The sequence below is a fragment of the Strix aluco genome, chromosome 14, assembly GCF_031877795.1.
Source record: "Strix aluco isolate bStrAlu1 chromosome 14, bStrAlu1.hap1, whole genome shotgun sequence".
Lineage (NCBI taxonomy): Eukaryota > Metazoa > Chordata > Aves > Strigiformes > Strigidae > Strix > Strix aluco.
In genome coordinates, this window is record NC_133944.1 from 3,987,033 (window position 1) to 4,006,049 (window position 19,017).

Genomic DNA, 19,017 nt, shown 5'->3' on the forward strand with positions numbered 1-19,017 from the left:
GGGATCGAGCACTAGTATTTAAAGTCCTTAAGTACATCACACAAGGCAGATCCTTACCCCAAAGCCTTCTTATCATGGTTTTAAGACTTTTCTCCCCCTATTCCCACTCACCTTGTTTTGCTTTAGGAGGTACAGGCATATTAGTGAACTCATTCATTAAACGAACACTGAAACAGAATGGAAGGAACAACTAGACATGAGCAGCAAGTTAAGACTTTGAAGGACAAATCATAACATCAGATCACTGTCATTATCGACTGCCAATAAAAAAACAAAACTGAAGAATATCATAATGAAGTCTAAGTAATTTTCAGACATGAAAATTAACCCGATCATTGCTAATGAAACCAAGGTGTTAGGTTAGTTCCTGCAGCTGTCATGGTTCATTTTTGCATATTAAACACTATTTAAAACTGATATTCCTCAGGCAATGGGACGTATCTTCCTTGACTGGCAATTATAGAATACCAAGTTCATTATAAAAGCCATATATCACCAAAAACACACATTAAAAGAGACTTCTGGATACGTATCAGCTTTCAACAATTGCAGCAAACAAACCTTTGTTAGATATTTCTGAATGAGCTTAAGTCAGATCACAGATTTTTATTACTTTTAACAAGCTACTTACAAACTGTCTATCATTGGTGTTGAGGTACACGGCCGCTGCGATTTTGAATACATTGGAATGGACTTCATTAAATGATACATTGGAGGGCAAGCAACCAAGGCTTGCAGGGTCTATGCAGTGGCATTAAGGAAATATTCAGAAAATGTAATCTGCATATTAACCAACTATTCAATTATATTTAAAATTATATGCAAAACAAAGCTAGCTCCTTATTATGTAGACCAATCCAATAACTAAATAGGAACAGATGTATGGACTTTTATCACATTAACTACTAATGCACAGAAGTTATACTAAAAAACCCCAGCATCTTGTAACATGCAGCAATTTCACTGACATTTTAATAATGTCAAAAACTAATTAAAATGGAAGGAAACAGTCTAGGTGCAGGAGAGAGAAAGAACTTTCATAGGAAAGACTATAAAATTAACAATTTGAAAGCTGGCAAGTGATAACATGCAACATGTTTTCTAAAGAGAACAGTAGTAGTCAGCTGACATATCAAGTTAAAGGTGATGATTCACCCCCATAACCAAACCAAAAAACCCGCCATGATGTGAAACATTCTGCAATGTAAAGACGAGTTCGGAACAACCAGTAAAACTACAGTCTATGTTGGGAGAAAATACTTTAAAAACATTAAAAGCTGTGCTACTTGATGAGAACAATGAACAAAGTAAAAAGATTCTGGAGGGGCAGGGAAATGACAAAAAAGGCAGCGATCTCAACAGCTAGAGAGATATATTAACTTGACCCCTACAGTGTGCAAAACTTGAGTAACAAGTTTTAAGCCTGAAAAAAATCAGAGCTGATAACATACAATCAGATGAATGCAGAACTGGTTATTTAAGATAAAAGCTGAAGTTTAAAGCACAATTGCTGGTCTTAAAATAGGTTATTAGGTTCTGCAATGATCAGTCTTGAAACTGGTCTTAGTATTTTTTACTTGCAGTGAGCCACTACTAACAGAGGAGGTACAGATTAATAATAATTTTTAAATTAATATATAAAACTATCATAATACAGCAGTGAAGAAGGAAGATTTCTGTTACCCAAGATAAAAATTATTTTTACAGGGGAATACAATTCTAAAACATTAAAAGTGAGCTAATCTTCCATCCCATTGTAAAGGATTAAACACTGCACTTACACAGATGATACGATAGCAACAGTCTGCTCAACAGAAAACCAAATGACCCACTTACCAAACTGCCAATAAAAAAGCCTAAGAGTAAGAATAGTTACTTCAAGTACAAAACAGAAATAACAACTTACGTTGATACAAAAAGAGTCGTGAGTAAACTTAACTAGAAATGACAAGAAGGTTTTTAGTCATGAGAAAGTTACAGTTCTGAAATATTTTGACAGAAGTAAGAGACAAATTGTGAACAGGATTGTACAACCAGCTGCAGGGAACCCTGGACACCGCGTTTAATGATCGTATAAATACCCCTGGATTCCTAAATGCCACCCTTAAACAATTTAACTACAGTAGTAGAATGTGGGAAGACAAACACTTTTATAAAATACTTACCAGAATAATCCAGAAAAACTTTTGACAGATATAACATACAAATTTTAATTTAAGCGTATTAATTTTTCCCAAGGTAAGGATACAGCATTGATGTAGCACCAGTTTCCTTTGTTGATCAGCCCTCGCGGTTGCAAAGACACTGGTTTATGTATTAGCCTTACATTTTCCAGTATTTCTGCAGAATGAGAAACAGTAAATTGAGCATCAACAAAATGCACATGTAGCCATCAAAACAAATATCTGTTGATGCATTACAAACGAATGAAAATCAATTAATAAGATTCCCAGAAACTTCAGCAAATCATTTTCGCCCCATTGAAACACTGCTCATACTTCAAAACAGGCACATTTCTTCAACTGAAGACATCCAGGAATTTCTATCAGGAAGATGCTGGTACAAGAACTATCATTGTAATTTCAAAACTGAGAAGAGCTGTTTGTTTTTATGTTTGTTTTCCTAAAATCAGATACTTTTATTTATATACAGAAAGACATATGTAAGTATAAAATCCCATTAGCTGCAATCCCTTGCCACCAATTTAGGAAGTATTTCCCAAATTATTCTGCTCTGAAGAGAGATGAAGTTGATGTAGCAATCTCAGCTTACAAGTTTCAACATGCACTATCTTACAACAAAAATATCTTAGTGCAAACACGACAGAGATGTTAACGTGGTCTTCTGAACAGTGTGTTTTATTTACTGGTTTAAGACTTCCAAAATCTACAAGATAACAGGCTTACATAATATTATGCCTACTGTTTTCCTGCCTTTAAAAACTTCAGCAATGGCCCAAGTTTAAAAATTAGAAACCACTGCACATACATAAGTCTGTCTCAGTTATGAAACTGAGAGCAACAGGGGGAGTTTTTCCAGGAAGTCTGACCTGTTATTTAGGTACCTAAATGAAAACTGTTTAAGGAAAATATTGGATCTGGTATATTTTAAATTTGTGAATGAATGTCAAGACGTATACAAGACAGAATAAAAAATGCAAATAAACATAACAATTGTCTACCATGGGGACTATTTATTTTTATAATAAATGTGAGGGCCTCTAAAGCCCTTATATGCTACACTGCATAAACTTGAACAAGTTTGAGCTGTTGACTAGAAGGACTATCTAAACAGACAAAGTAACATGACAAGTGGAAAAGCAGAGGCCCAAAGCCATAACTAAGCAGAGGAAGTGGCAGAACTGCAAACAAAATCCATGTCCTTCTACTTCCAAACTTTACCTGTAAGATCCTATTTCCTGCTGACACCACCAGTTCTAACCAAATAAAAACATGCCAAAAAATATAAACTATTTAAATCAGTATTCTATTACATAAAAGAACCTGACACCTGAAAGGGCAGACAGCAAAAAGATGTAAAAGGGAAGACATTAGTACCTAGCACAGATGCAGACGAAAATTATTTTGTGTTAAAATATGTGTTATTATATTGTTAATGCTCAAACATTTCAGAATATATTGTTAAAGCAGCAAAGTTTGAAACATGTTCTGCACACATACAATCTTTCTGTTAACTAAGCACTGTTGAAAATTAGGATAAAAATAATGAAAAAAGTATTTATGTTTATGCCTGTCAGTAACTTTTTATGTTAACTGTATTTTTCCCCATTTTTGTTTCATACTAAAAAATATTATTAGGACCTTTAGCATCCTCTTGTGGTCATAAAACTGCTTTGTAAACAATGTCTAAAGCAATTACAGTGAGTTTTCTTTCTTTTAACATAAAGAATTAGTTTTGTGTACAGCAATTACATTCAATACCACATTTTCATCTAACATTTACAAAATAACTAAACGAACTTTTACAAGAGTACCAGAAAAAAAATGCACTTACAACCATGAGAAAACCTTCTTAAAATTTCAAAACCTGTTATAAAGCACACACCATTAACCAGAAATAGTTCACATTCCCTTTGGAAGATACTGACTTGTGAAACACAGCCTTGATTTCAAAACATACCTAGAACAGTATTATCATCTTTAGAAATTTCTGTTGGTAAACAGAAAACATTTTGCTGAAGTTCATTCACCAGGTGGTGTTATTACAAATTTTTAAAAAACGCAAACCAGTAACTGCCTAATCAATGCAAGTCCAAAGTTTATCACAAGAGAAACCATGTGGATATGGTCTCCAAGCAGAAGAGAGACGTGTTACAAGTTCACAATTTAACACTTCGCTTGAGACCATTATTTGGCAAATATTATTTATATCACTCAGATCTTTCTTCAAATCTGAACAATGATAAAAAAATGCCAGGACAACACTGCTGAATAACCCTACACAAAATCAGTTTCTGCAAGAATGCTGATAGCACAATGGGCTAAATTTCTGAAGTTTATAAAAAAACTCCAAACCTCACATGACTCCATTCCACAATTACTTGCTCCAGCACTTACCTAGTTTTATCAATAAGAAAAAATTTTCTACTATGTAACACTGAAACATCTTTGTTACAAATTAAATTACGTTGTTCTTGTCTTGTTGGCTAGTCTTGGGACAGCAGTGAATCGCCTTTTTTTTATGAATTTGTTTTACGTATCTGAAGTTACATCCATGATCACTCCAACAATCTCATCTGAGACAAAGTAAATCCAAAATCTCCACTTCTGCTGAAAAAGTATGGTTTTCAAATCTTCTGTTTTTGCTGCTGCACTATTACAACTTCCTTGAGAAGTAATGCCCAAAGACTGGCAACAACAACAGAATTATAGTTATCTTCCAACTCTTCCATGTATATTGGTACTAACACACACTGGAAAAAAACCTGTCTTCAGCTTTAGTAAGGACCCTTTACTACAACTTTACTAAGGACCTAGAACTTCCAGATCCTTTTATTCTCTAATATTATTACCAACCATTTGTTCTTCATACTGTATGCTTGCATTTGATTTCTGTTCTGGTATATCCTTCCATACTTGCATTTACTGGATTCCCTTCCTTCTAATTTAAAATCATTCCAGATTTAGTCAGACCTTAAATGTTTGCGTTCGATTCATCTGAAATCCTGCCTTTTGTAAGCAAATTTTACGTGCACTGTTAATTCCATCATCCACAATGAAAACGCTGCAGAAAAAAAAAAAAGATTCAGAAAACTTTTTAGACTCTTCCTTGAAATTCTTCCTAAAGTTACCAAGGACAGTTAAAAGACTACTCCAAACTGCTAGTATTCCAATTACTTATATCCCTCACTTACTTAGAACATTACATAAGGCATTATTAACTATTATCAGGTTATGCATCAGAACATAACTGTGAAACGTGGCAAGTGAAGCCTGAAAGTCACTTTTTTACTAATATGGACCATTTGTAACCTTACTATCCCTTAGAAATTAATTACTAAAATGTTCGTCCTAGCATCTAAATTAGGCTAAGGTGTATAATTAGTACAGTTGTCCCTTGCTAAACATGCAAGTGCTGTAGCTGCGCTTCTCTACCATTCTGATGTTATCTGCCTCGAGTTTTGCAAAATAAATATCAATGGTTCCCAGTTTGCTTCAGAAGTTCCTTTAACTTGTTCACTAGTTTTGCCAGTAAAGCTTCTCAACCGTAGCCACTTGCTAAAATTAACTTCAGTATTTTTTTTCTCATCAAGATTAACATTAAATTTGTTTGTTTTCTTTATTTTCTACTCCTATCTTCATTTCCTTATCTTGTGTAGCTTTCATTTAATTTGAGGACTAAGAAACCACAGACTTTTTTTGCAGGTTAAATCAAGTAGCATTAAACTATCTTCAAGGTTCCTGGGAATCATTAACCTCCCTTGTGAAATTAAGGCACAAACTAGCAAGTTGTCCCTGGAAAAGTAACTTCTCTTCTTGTGTCTTGAGCACCAGAAGGGGCTCAGAGCACCAACATTGTCAGGATATTTGCTAATTTTGCTTGCTAAACTTGAGATGCTTTAGGTCTAGATTTTACTTGCGTTTAGCACCCTATGGCACTTATGGTCAAAAATTCATTCTCATTGGCATGAGTTGAAACTGGTGAATTCCCAGCAAATCCAACAGGATCTCAACTTGGCCACACAGAAAAAAGGAACACAATCAGCAGCTACCTATGAAAAACATACAGGATTGCTACATACCCTTATTCAGTGATGTTCACCTTGGCAGAAGATTTGAAATGAAATACGTATGGACAGAGCAAATGATCTGTCTGAAAATCATAAATTGAAACCCGTGTAATGTGTTTGAGTGTGAGTGTATGAACAAAGCACTAATGTATCTATTTTTCCAAATAGGACAGAGAACATTAAGAAAACAGACAGTGAAGAAAGTCACCTTATTCCACAGAGCAAAGCACTGACTACACGGCATTCAGATCTTCAGGTAAACATTTTATACCAAAATCAGCAGCATCTGAATTACAGGAATTGCATCAATAGAACTCCTACCTAAATCAGCTAAACTGAGAAGATTAATTCTTTTTCACTGGAAAAGGATCTATACTCAAGACTACTCCTCTGCAAAAATAGATAGCTGATAGTGAAGGTGCAGAAGAAAACTTTATCAAAATTATATTGCTATTTTAATGCACTAAGAGACAAAACAAAAAGCTCTGCTCCCACCTGGTGGCAAGAAATAGTACAGAAACAGTAAAAGTCTAGAAAGTTAACTTAAAGCTGAAGCAACTAGGACAAGATTAAAAAAAAACCTTTTGCACCTACAGCAAGCAGTTCCAGCTTTACAGTTGTCACAAAACAGTTTTAAATTAAAATTCATTATCAAACAATAGCTTAATTTCAGAGTACAACATACTCCACGTGGATGGGTTCATACAAACCATAATCACCTGCTTATATATATTTAATACAGTCAACTGTGTTTGTGACACCTAAGTGAAAAATACACAGAAATATAAATTATTCTGACAGTTTTCTTCTCAACAGACAATTTTAAGTAATGAAACCATTACTGAGTAAGGAGGGGATGAGAGGAAGGCATATACTTCTAGGTATTCTGAACAGAAATGTCCGTCAGCTTCTGGTTAGAGTAAAAAACTTGAAGCTGTCACATACAAAACAAAACACCACTGTACTTGCAAATTAGCCTGTAGCATACATAGCAGGATTTTGCACAAGTCTTTTCATATAGAGGCTACTTCTCAGATTTAAAGTAATTATTTTTGCTCCAACCCCCATGAGTCAGTGACACAAAATGTAACCAACTGGATATTTGTCTTCATGTTTTCTGACTGAATCTGCAAAAACAGTCTTAGACACACTCTAGTATTTCTCAGCAGAACCACAAATATGACAGGACCGACGGTCACAAAGCCTTTACATCAGGCACTGCCTTTCCTGATGGACCCGCTGGACAGTTTCTTACGGTTATTCTTGAACAGGCAATAGCTAGCCTTGCTTCTGAATAAAATAGCACTGTTTTTAATGGTTAAGGATAATTCTTCAAAATTTGGAAGAGAGACCTCTTAAAGAGCAAATCAATAAAAACTATTTCCTAAATCAGAATTTCTGAAGCAAGACCTATTTAGCTGTCAACTTACGCTACTGTAAGTGTCCAGGAATTTCAGCTACTTTGGCATAAATATATTAATACTCTTCCCTTCTTCTAACGGAATCCATTACAAGATTGTAAATACTGGATAATATAACACACCATTTTCACAACAAACCTTTCTAACATATTCTCCTTATCACAACAGCACACCGGAATGCAACCAGTCTATTTAAAATCACTGATCACTCAAACATACTGTTTGACAAGTAGCAATAGTTTTACCGCATCTGGGATAATGACATGGTAATGTCTCGTTGGAATGTTTACTCAGGGGGATACAAAACTAGCTTATTTAAACTACATCCTTCACAGCAGTGCTTGAACAGTCATCCTATTAAGAACATTAACAGAGGAATCTTCTCTATCGATACTGCACACTCCTGTTTACAAGCAGAGTTAATACCCTTCCAGTGTAACATCCACTCGTGTGTATTAACTATACCTGCAATCTTTATGGCTACAGGATCCTCTGAAACTGGAACAGGTCCCTCTTTGACTTCAACCTGTTTTTCAGGGACCAGAGTAGATGTGGCAGGAGGGGTATACTTAGTCTCAACATAGACCACAGATGTGGAAGCAGAGGGCTTGGAATTGTGAAAGAGACTAGCCCACGATTTTGCAGGCTGATTAACAGGGACTGATCCTGCAACCGGGACTGTTGCCTCAGTAGTAGGTGAAGCTTCCTCAGGCTTAGCTTGGTCTGAGTCAGTGCTTTCCACAGTGTGCAATTCTACCCCATTGGCAGCTGTGTCCTCACCAGAGGATTCAAGTGTTTGTCCATTAGTAACGCCAAGATTTTCAGTAGTATCAGTACCAGCATAAGACTGTACAACAGCTGTCCTTAAAGGGCTATCTCTGCCAGTCTCTGAGGGGATGCAAAACTGTTCAGAATTAGTAACACGGCATACCTCAGGCTGCCCTGCAGTCCTGGTATTGTCTAGTGCGCTAGAAACAGAATCATCAGAGACAGCTTCATTAATGAAGTCCACAGAGTTGTCCGGGCTGTTGCAAGTCCTTGGTGTGGCCAGGGAGGGTATGTCTCCCGTCAGTTCCGTATCCTCTGTGCTTATACTGTTCAGTCCCGATGAATTTGCATGGCCGTTCACAAGAGCTTCTGTGGGAGCGATGCCGTCACTGACATCTTCCAAGTAACTGTAGTATCCAGGGGGCCTTTTTTTCTTCTTTTTACGCTCCCTTTGTCCAAGGCCTCCAGACAAGCCATCGTTTTCAGCGTTAGAACCGCTGTCCAAAGCGAGGGTCGGATCAGTGAACTGGCAGTCAATGGAGTTGTAGTTTGTTTCACTGAGAGTATCATCTGGGGTTTTCTGAGCAGGTGCACAACTGAGAATGAATTCTGGAGCCTGAGGATTCAGAGTACTTGAAATACTGTAGTCAGTGTTATTTAGTACAGATGACTGTGTCTCAATAACTTCATTAACACCAAATTCAATTCTCTGATACTCTTCCCCTGGACAAGAGAAAGCAAACCTGAGTTATTGAATGACATCTAATCAAAAAGCTAGAAAATCAAGGAAAAAGCACCCACATTTTCCTGCAACTCAGAAAACAAACTACATCCCCTCAAACAAAATAATTCTTATTCTCTATCTCAATCCTGAAGACTATTTCAAAACATCATTTTCTTAAAGACAACAGAGTATGTAATTTTCCAAATCACTGCACAGTTCCTGCAAATAACACCTATTAAATTCACCTATTGAGAAAAACTATTAAAGCCCAGTGACTTTAGCAATAGTCTGCATTAAGTTAATTACTGGGTAATTGCATATAAAATATGGTGCAACATTTAACTCCACGCTTCTTCTAAAGCCAGTGTTTTCCACTGACAATTACAAAATCCAAGCCTTCACCTGTTCAACTTTTAAAAATAACCTCTACATGTGGAGGGGGGGTGGGGTGGGGTGGTGGTTTTCCTGGCATAGAAAGATTTATCATAATCCTTAATAACTGAAAAATATTTTCATTAATTCATTAATTGTATGGAAACACTATAATTACAGCTTTTGAAACTCTACTCATTAATATGTTATTTAATTTTATCACAGTTGAATTTATTACTATATGAGAATATGATATATAGGACTGTATGATTTTATGACAAGAAATACAAGAGATACACCTCAACATAAGTAGGTGTTCAACTTGTACATACAAGCAATATTAACAAATTTATGAACAGGATTGGGTTTGGGGCTTCTTTTTGTTTTGAGTTTTGCTGGGTTTTATTTATTTATTTATCTTGGAACTTTGATATCCTCTTTAAAGAAACACTGAGAAATATTCTCATGGCAGGCTGCAGTATCACAAAACACTGTCAGTCGCAGAGTAATGCAATTCCATGGCACTTAATTTTATAATGTGTGCATTGTAACTAGTAACACCGAATACTCAGTTACAACTATTTCTGTAACTATCAAATAAAGAGATAAAATTAATGAAACTGAATCTCAGGAATGTTAAAGGTAAACTTAGATTTTAGTACTTGTAAGCCTTGTAGGTCTTTCTATATGTATGTTACTGTTTCAAAGACATTAACCTTTATATTTTCTGTTTCTTCAAAGATGAGGGGCTAAAAAACCCCCACATTTCAAATTTTTAAGACTGTTACTAGAGACCCAGACAACACTAGATACGATTTCCAAAGAAATATAAGTGGATACACCAAATTAAAAACTTTAAAGATTTTGTGCAACTTGCATTTGCTGACGTGTGGTACATAACGTATCTTTTCAAGTATAACACAGACACTCACTAAAAATGAAGTGGTTCGTTGTTTTTTGTAAAAAAAACACAACAAAAAGCAAGCAACAGTTCCTAAGGAAAGTAAGTTATTCACACACCTAAGGAAATAATCCTATAGGAGGACAGAGTCTAGTGGAGAATGTTTTGATACGTAACCATCCACCTGTTTTGAAACTGTCCAAATACTGTCTAGAGAAGTCTGCTGACAAAAATTTTAGCTTTAGAAAAATGTGAAAGAAACAAGAATTTACACGGTATGTATTTTTTAATATCAAATGAAGAGTAACATTCAATGTGTGTTGAGGTCTGACTTGCACATGCAATACCAACGTATTTGGAATTAATGAACAAAAGATATGTAATACAGATGTTAATTGCTTTTTCTGTTTTGATCAATTAACCAAACGAAATGAGAAGTAAACACATTTCAATCTTGCTACCAGTCAGACTAAAGGCAACTTAACAAAAAGAGAAAAAAGTCTCCATACACATCTAATTTCTCTCAATCATGTTAACAAGAGCCTGAATTTCAAGTTTTCTTCACCTCTCCCCTACACCCATGAGAAAGCATTTTATAACACCATGCCTGTCAATCCACCATTCACCAACTACTTCTGCAATCACTGACTAGCTATCACCAACCAGAAAAGAGGGCTTAAGTTTCTTTTAAAAAAAAAAATCAGCAGCCTAGAGACAGGGAGGTGGAAAGCTGCTGCCTGATCCCCACTTAAAGAGGGAAGGGCTGGGAGATCTCAGGCATCACCTAACTGTTTAGCGGCAACACCAACTGGCTATCAGGGCTATACATGATGACCTGTCAGACACACACAGCTCTAAACCAGACACAGCTTGATTTGTTTGCAAATGTAGAGCATGGAGTTTTAAGGGATATGTGACACAAATCCACAACAAAACTACTCCTCGGTAGTTCATCTGCTTATGGAGCAACTTGTTAGTTCAAGCATGGACCAAGAGCTAGTTCTTTACCCTTTGTTACAACAGTAAAAAGCACAAGCGACAACTGGTAACATGTAATATTCCTCCAACCGTGATAAGAATGAATTATTGGGCACATTTCAAATCCCTACCAGTTCCAAATAATTGGAGACTTCTGCTTCTTTTCCAAAACCCCAGTTAAAAATAATAATTAGTTTGAAACAAAGAAGGTGGTTTCCCTTTGTGGGTGAGTTAAGTCTACCACAGCCAAAAGTGAGAGTTCTCACTTCTGCACTCCTGTCCTACTCCTCTACGCTCCAGCAAGCTTCCAGCACTTGTGTTACCAAAAGCTAACCTAGCCAAGAAAACCCAAAAATCCAAGCAAGTTGGTTTTTTTTTTTCCTGATTTTTGGTGAACTTATCAGCTTACTGTACACCAGACAATCACAAGAGCCAACTGAGGGCAGATGGGGAGCAGAAAACAAAACACATCCCTTACAATTATGGCACAATGGTAATTTAGCTGAAGGTGCAACATGAACATTGTAGGCTAAAATCTTGCCGAGAGCATAACTGATATTCTAGCATTTAACAGACAAATCAGGAAGTTACAGCTGAGGAATTAAACTTTACACCTTACAGCAGGATTAGAATAATAAATACCAGTAGCTACTGTATAGTTAGTCTATGGAATGATTGGCAGAAGCTCATTTGCCATAAGATTGCGTCAAGTTCATTTGAAAAAAAAAGAGAGATAACTTTTTCTATTTGTTTTGACTTCCCACTTTGCTTCTGGGCATCTTTGTTTCAATCTAGTTCACAGTGCTTTTTCTGAATGGATTGAAACAGATACATCTGTCATTAACATGACACGCATATTGAAACAAGTATCAACAGATGCTCCAAGGACAAAGTCTATGTACAGTAACACAAGCTGTGAATACACAGTACTAATTAGTCTATACAGAGTTCTGCATATTAGAGCTTCAGCCGTGATTTGATTATTCCTAGTAAGTATTAACAGGTCTTCTAATTTCGTAATAAAGTTAAATACTGAAGATAAGTATAGAAAAAAATTAGACTGTGGGGAGTGACAATATGGTCAGTGTACGTCATCTTATTATAATTATAAATATTCTGCATAAGCATAGCATTCCATTTTAGTTTCCACAGCTTCTTATGCAGCCATCACAGTGATCATATGCATGCACAGTACAGTGCAAGCTTGTTAAAGACATTTTTCAGGCAAAACCTAATTTGCTGTCATTACCTAATCTCAGGGCTGGGAGGGGTTCTCTCAGGGTCTAGGAATGATCTGAAAAACATTTGTACAAACCAACTTTCTGTATGGCTTGTGAACATTAAAATCTCAGTCTTAAAGAACAGAATTTAAATCCATAGTTAAGACAAAGCAATATATGACTGGACACCCCTGTCATCAACAACAGACAATTCATACCATATGGTCCTTTTAAGTAGGAGTTTGAAAAGTTTGTTAAAACTACTCAGGGACCTAAAACTGGTCTTGTACTAAATAAAGCTCCTGAATTTTCAGAAACGTTGCATATCTGCTTTCAAATGGGACCTGTTGTCCTTCTTTATGACTGGCTATCTTATCTACCTTTAAATGCAAGGCCAAAGTCGCTAAGCATAATGATCAGGTGTTCTTAAACATTAATATGTGCATTTTGGTCCTCTTAAGTACTTTTGAGAAATGTTCAGTCAGACACTTGCATTATTTTGAAGTAGATCTGGATATCATTTGTATCATTCTCATATACATCTGGGTAAGTCTCAGCTTCCTTGCTCTTCCCTGGTTCAGGGAAAAAAACAAACACTAATTTACCTGCTGCTTAAAATACTGTGAAAGTTCGCTTTAAACTATACAGAGTGAAGATCATGTGCAACTCCTACTTAACTGTCAACTTTATATAACTACGAAGTAAGGCCAGGTTGTAATGTGCATGGGTTGAGACAGAGTAGACGTGTGACTGTTACAGCTTTTAAAACAGGAACCCTGTAATGCATTTTTACATCAAGAGTCATACTTTCACCAAGGGGGGGGGGGGGGGGAAGGATTTTCCAAAAAATAGCTGAGCCAGAAACAAGAGTCAATGGGAACACTGAACAGAGCACTGCTTGCAGAGCTGTCTTCAGGTTGCAACTGCCAGAAAACACTTATGTAATGGCTCTTACAGGAGGGCCTGCTGAACACCACACTAGCTACTTATTTCTTCCATACAAGTTCTCTAGCAAACTTGAGCCCCCCACACTTTTACAGCTACATCCTGCAATATTTCCGCAAGACATTAAGATTGTGTGGTAACACAATCAAGGAGTACGCATGTCCATGCTAATTAGCTGAAGTTGACTGCAGCGTTTTCTAACACTCTCCATGGATCTCATTCAATAAAGATGTTTAAAAAAACCAATCTGCCAGATATATGTATACACACCTGCTGAACGAGTTCTAAAGATTAAATTTAAACAGAAGTTGTAGTAAATCTAAGGAAAGTGTCACAACCTTTTAAGTTGAAAAATATGGATGTCAATTCTTACCATTGTGAAACTTACCTGTGGACTTAATACCACATGAAACTGTTTCATTGTATGGAGGGAGCTGTACAAAAAAGAAATGAAACTTATTTAAAGACAAAGCAACTCCATTAACATTCAGTACCAGTTTCATTTGAAACACCTGAATCCTTTAAAAATAACATCATTATTAAGGTTTGATTTTCTGAGAGTATGTCTTGAACTCACGCTTCTATATTTATCAAATCCCACCCTGTAGCTTCAAGTGTCCTTGCAGATTACCACAATTACTGAAAGATAATCTTGGTTACACACCATAGGCTCATCAACTTCTCAAGCAATTCACCTCACAGCATCAGGATCTTCCTTCATCAACAGTAACTCATCATGATTTTAAAATGAGGAACATACCCTCTTTTTAGACAAAAATGCAAGATAGACCAAACTACCTGTGAAAGGATGAAACAAAGTTTTGCACAGACAACAGTCACACCTAAATCTTTTGACTCTCACCCTGGTTCAGCTGTAGTGTTGCCCATGAAATGTTTAGCTGAGGTGTATTCTTAATCATATTTCACAAAAACATAAGGGTTTTTTTTTTTAACATTAGCGTAAGCATGATGGAACCACAGCATACAGTTTCCATCTGGATTGTAAGACGTCTGGTGTAAAACACTGCCATCATTTTATGGACTCTGGTTGACAGAACCCCTGCTATTGGGTAACCACAGGTGGGCAATTTCTAATCCCTCCTTGTCTGCCCCCAAACTCCCCCAGCAGCTGAAAGCCTTCTCGAACTGTGCCTGCATGAACTGGGAGCCATTGCTACACTGCAGTCCAGCAGCTGCCTGGAGAACACCTGAACTGTTTCTGCAGTGGGAGACAAAACATTGGGAGTATAGCCTAGTTTTGTAACACTAGTCTAAATATTAATCGCAATGGTGTAACAAGTATCAAAGACTTCTCCACTGAAGTCTTCAGTTCTCTAAAGCTACAGATACTTACATATTGCCTTCTTAAAGCACTGTAGACAACAGTGCGTCAGTGGCACAAAAAATATTCCTAAAATTCCATTATAAAAAAGTACATGAAAAGAACACATACTGTAAAATCCATTTACAAACCATAATACATCTGAATACATCAACTTTCCAGGTCAAAAATGAGAATCAATAGGTCAGAAAGAGGCTCCAGGCTGTTAAGAACCTATTATCCATATTAATATTGAACACAGATTTGATACAGTTTAATAGTTAGAGGTAAAAATGTTACTTTAAAAGTCTACAGTCAACAGTTTATGATAAAACTTGTAATTCTTGTTTTTCTCCAATTCAAAGGGCTTAAGAAAATACAAAGGGGGGGGGGGGCGGAAGTAGTCCACCTATTGGTCCCCTACATATCTGGTTAATCAACAGCACCTTTGCAAAGTATAGATTTCTGAGTTGACCTGTTTTGTACAACTGGGTCATCTGAACCATCTCAGTCAACAGGTGTCTGACAACATGTATTAAAGATCTCATGTATAAAGAGACATTCTAGACAGCTTTTAGCTTTAACCAGTGCCTTGCCTCAGTCCACCCTTCAGTCTATAGGTAAGGGACTTCAGAGGACACCAGCATCAACATATGCTGGCACTCCCAGAACGGGCACTGCCCCCAGCAGAATGTGTGTCAAACACCACTGCAGTACTATCATCTCAGTCTCGTCCTTCTTGAATTTCACTGTTTTTTTTCAGACCACTTTTCTCTGAAATATCTGCACAGTGTAAAACTCATAAGCATAATTTTTATTTCATCATCCAGATAATTAAAAAACATTGAACTGAACCAGATCAAGGACAAACTTAAGGAACATCATTCAACACAGTTTTTTACTCCGACAGCTAACCAGTAAGTAGTACACTTGAGACAGTTATAAAATGAAGTAAGACTGGTTCTAATGCTGTACGTTCATGCTTCCTCAACATACCTTATGAGAATAGCTTTATAGAAGTCAAGATATGACATTTTCATCTTCCACAAGATAAGCATTAGGATAGCTGATGAAGGACACTTAAGGTGACAGTGCTTCTACTGCTTTTAATGGTGGGAAAACAGCAGTATCATCAGAAGAAACACGTATTACCTGAAGATCTATTCTGCATGACTTCCCACCTACCAGAGAAGATACAAAGCTACCCCTAAAGGCAAGTAGAAGCTATCTTTTTCTTTCTAAACTTCCCCCACTCCACCCCATTCCCTTCATGCACTTTTACTGTTAGCAGTATACTGTACTAATTACACTTGGAAAATTAAGTTACAGGAAACTAAGTTGCATTAACAATGGTCGTCAGATTTGTAAAATGTGACAAAAGGATTTCCCCATCTACAGTTGAAGTGTTCATTTCCTTTATGCTGAGGGGGGAGGACAGAAGCATGACTACAATATTTGAATGGAAATGTTTGGAGGAAAAACATGGAAATTGACCTAGAGGAAAATTATTTTGCAAGTCTGGAGATCAGGACAATGGCATAACTCTTTCCTACAAAGGAAAATGGTTTCCTCAATCTCTGTGAAGAACTACAGAAAATAAGAGTCTACAATACTATCAGTAGTAAATTATGAACTCAAACACACAAAGACAACTGTTTCCACTCTGTGGTTCTCACTGCCACTGTAATTAGTTCATTATTGATCCACTTCTTATTTCTCAGACCTGGCACACAGCCTTCCTTGTAAGCATAGCTTTGATGGTTAGCAGTGCTCCGCCTGTCAAAAAATACTAGGAATCCCTGTGCTTCAAAAGGTTCACAAGACTCAGAAGTCCACCTTATAACCAAGAACACTGCTGAAAAAGTTTTTTCTATATCCACCTCTAAAAAAGAAAAAGCAATCAAAGCTGCAGTAATAGGGCTGGACAACTCACTTTCAACATCCTATTACTACTATTCCAGCTCTGAAAGATGACAAGTAGAAGGTGGAATAATTAATTTATTTCTAAAAATTGACTTAACATCCACATACACAGGAAGAAGACTCTTCTTCAATATCTTCAGTTTGTAAATTAGCAAGCTAACAGAATAATTAAAAAAATAACTGTATTGTTATATTTCAAATACACAAAGAGATGACGCTTTAAAATGTTATTTCTAGAAGTAGTTTAAAGTAGATTCTTACCTCAACAGAGCATCGTGGAGTCACAAAGAACTGGTTAAATTCATCAGGGCTGAACTCCCCAAAAATATACTAAAAATAAAAAACAAGGTTCTTTGTTAAAGGAGGATTTCTATTCAATATAATTAATAAATTCATGATCAAATCTATTAAGATACTAACATTCAAGACGACCTGTATGTTGGGAGCCAGAAACTTACCTGTTTGCATCCCAACTCTCACCTTAATTCCTTCCTAAGTCCTTAGCAAAGCACTTTAGGCTCTAAAACTGTATACAATCCATTTTCCTTCAAATTCCCACTAGAGATGATCACAGCACAAACTGCAGCTCATCCCGTGACCAGTTTTAAACCAACATGTAGGGCAAGAAGTTGCATCAGAGTGTGCATAAGCCCTAGACACAAGCTGGTTTACCTTCTAAAACAACACAGATACCTACCCTTCACAACAGAAAAAACAATTACTTTTCCAGAGTTCTGCTAAACTAATGGGTTACACAAGACTAATGGTACCACACAAGCACAGAACTGAAACTGCCTAGGGTGTAGGAAAATACACAAGATCTAAATATCATCAATTTTGGTACAGCTGCTCTTATAAATTTTGTTACCCATGTGCCTGAAAAACTGCATAACAAACCTAAGATGAAACATCTTTTCCCAGCATTAACTTCCTGCACCCTTTTAGGTATTTTGCATATGTATTTCTATGACAAAAAGACAAGTACCTAAAATGACTCCCAAAAAAACCCCACCCCACACTAAAATGAGAGTTTATATCCAGTTTACAGCAAATGAAACATTCCCAATAAAAAGACCTGGTGTGTTGGCATTTCCTAGCACCTGGAAGCTTCTATAAAATTCCACCGCCAGTTGCAATTAGCTGAATAGCACCTGAACATTCAGGACCGCAGAGAGATATTGGGACAGAAAAGCTGAACAAGGAGTTGAATAAACTGACAAAATAGACAAGAGAACTGGAAAATACCACTAATAACACATTCTTGGCATGTGGAAGGGATATTCACATTAAGAGTCACTAGTCACAAATATTATGGCTATGGATAAAAGCAGGTCGGTTTGGTCCAGCGCTTTACAGCTTATCACTCTCATTCATCTTCAGCATACTCTGATGAGCATTTAAGACAATTCTTTGCTATCCTCCACCCTTCCACGAGAAAACCGCATCAGACACCAGCTTTTCCATCAGGGCCAAGTCTTGCTCATGGTAAATCCTTAGCTTGGCTCAATCAAGATACAACTATTGGGAAAGAAGTTCTCAATTTGAAAAATCATCTCTAGTGAAGTACAGGCTTTTGCCACAAGCTGTAGATACAGTAATTCAATCACAGGTTGGGTTTTGGGTTTTTTTAGACTTTTAGGTGGTTTATTCCAATAAAACTCATATACTTGCTGTTTGTATGACTCACAGCCTTCTACATTCATAAATTTCACAGCTTAAATTTAAGCTAAATTCCACAGCAGTTACAAAATGTAGTTTTCTTACACAGAAAGTGATTTATACGTATATCGCTTTGATCTGTGGAAAGAGTTTAACCATTTTAATGGCCTTCAGTGTTTTTAAACAAATATTAATATAATCTTGTTTAGTCAACAAACAATTCTAACAGTCAAAATAAACCAGAACATTTGTGATACAAATGTTTGAAGCACAGTGAACAGTCAATGCGTTAAAAAAACCTTCACATAACCAACTGCCAACTACTAACTGCAACAAGTACAACACCTGAACAGAACAGGATCCCTAAATTGTACTTGAGTGAATGGCTTCAGAGTTCTTGGCACAGGACTTAATCTTGGCTTATGCTCTCAATATAACCAAGTCATTTTTATTCAGTAACATACCAGCTTGAATTTATCATATTCCAAAAACACGCCTAAGAAAAACACTTGCTGAATCATAACTAAATTATCTT

At 36.5% G+C, this 19,017-nt stretch overlaps 1 protein-coding gene across 2 annotated transcripts in view; it reads right to left on the reverse strand.

Moving 5' to 3' along the window:
* Positions 1–19,017, reverse strand: part of USP10 (ubiquitin specific peptidase 10) — a 54,648-nt gene that overhangs the window by 16,621 nt on the left and 19,010 nt on the right. For both annotated transcript variants that reach the window (XM_074840269.1, XM_074840268.1), the window contains exons 2-7: positions 17,085–17,153; positions 13,968–14,013; positions 8,137–9,162; positions 2,249–2,340; positions 632–741; positions 112–167 (exon numbers count right to left, since the gene is read on the reverse strand). In XM_074840269.1, the coding sequence (XP_074696370.1) occupies positions 112–167; positions 632–741; positions 2,249–2,340; positions 8,137–9,162; positions 13,968–14,013; positions 17,085–17,153 (1,399 nt within the window). The remainder of the gene's footprint in view (positions 1–111; positions 168–631; positions 742–2,248; positions 2,341–8,136; positions 9,163–13,967; positions 14,014–17,084; positions 17,154–19,017) is intronic.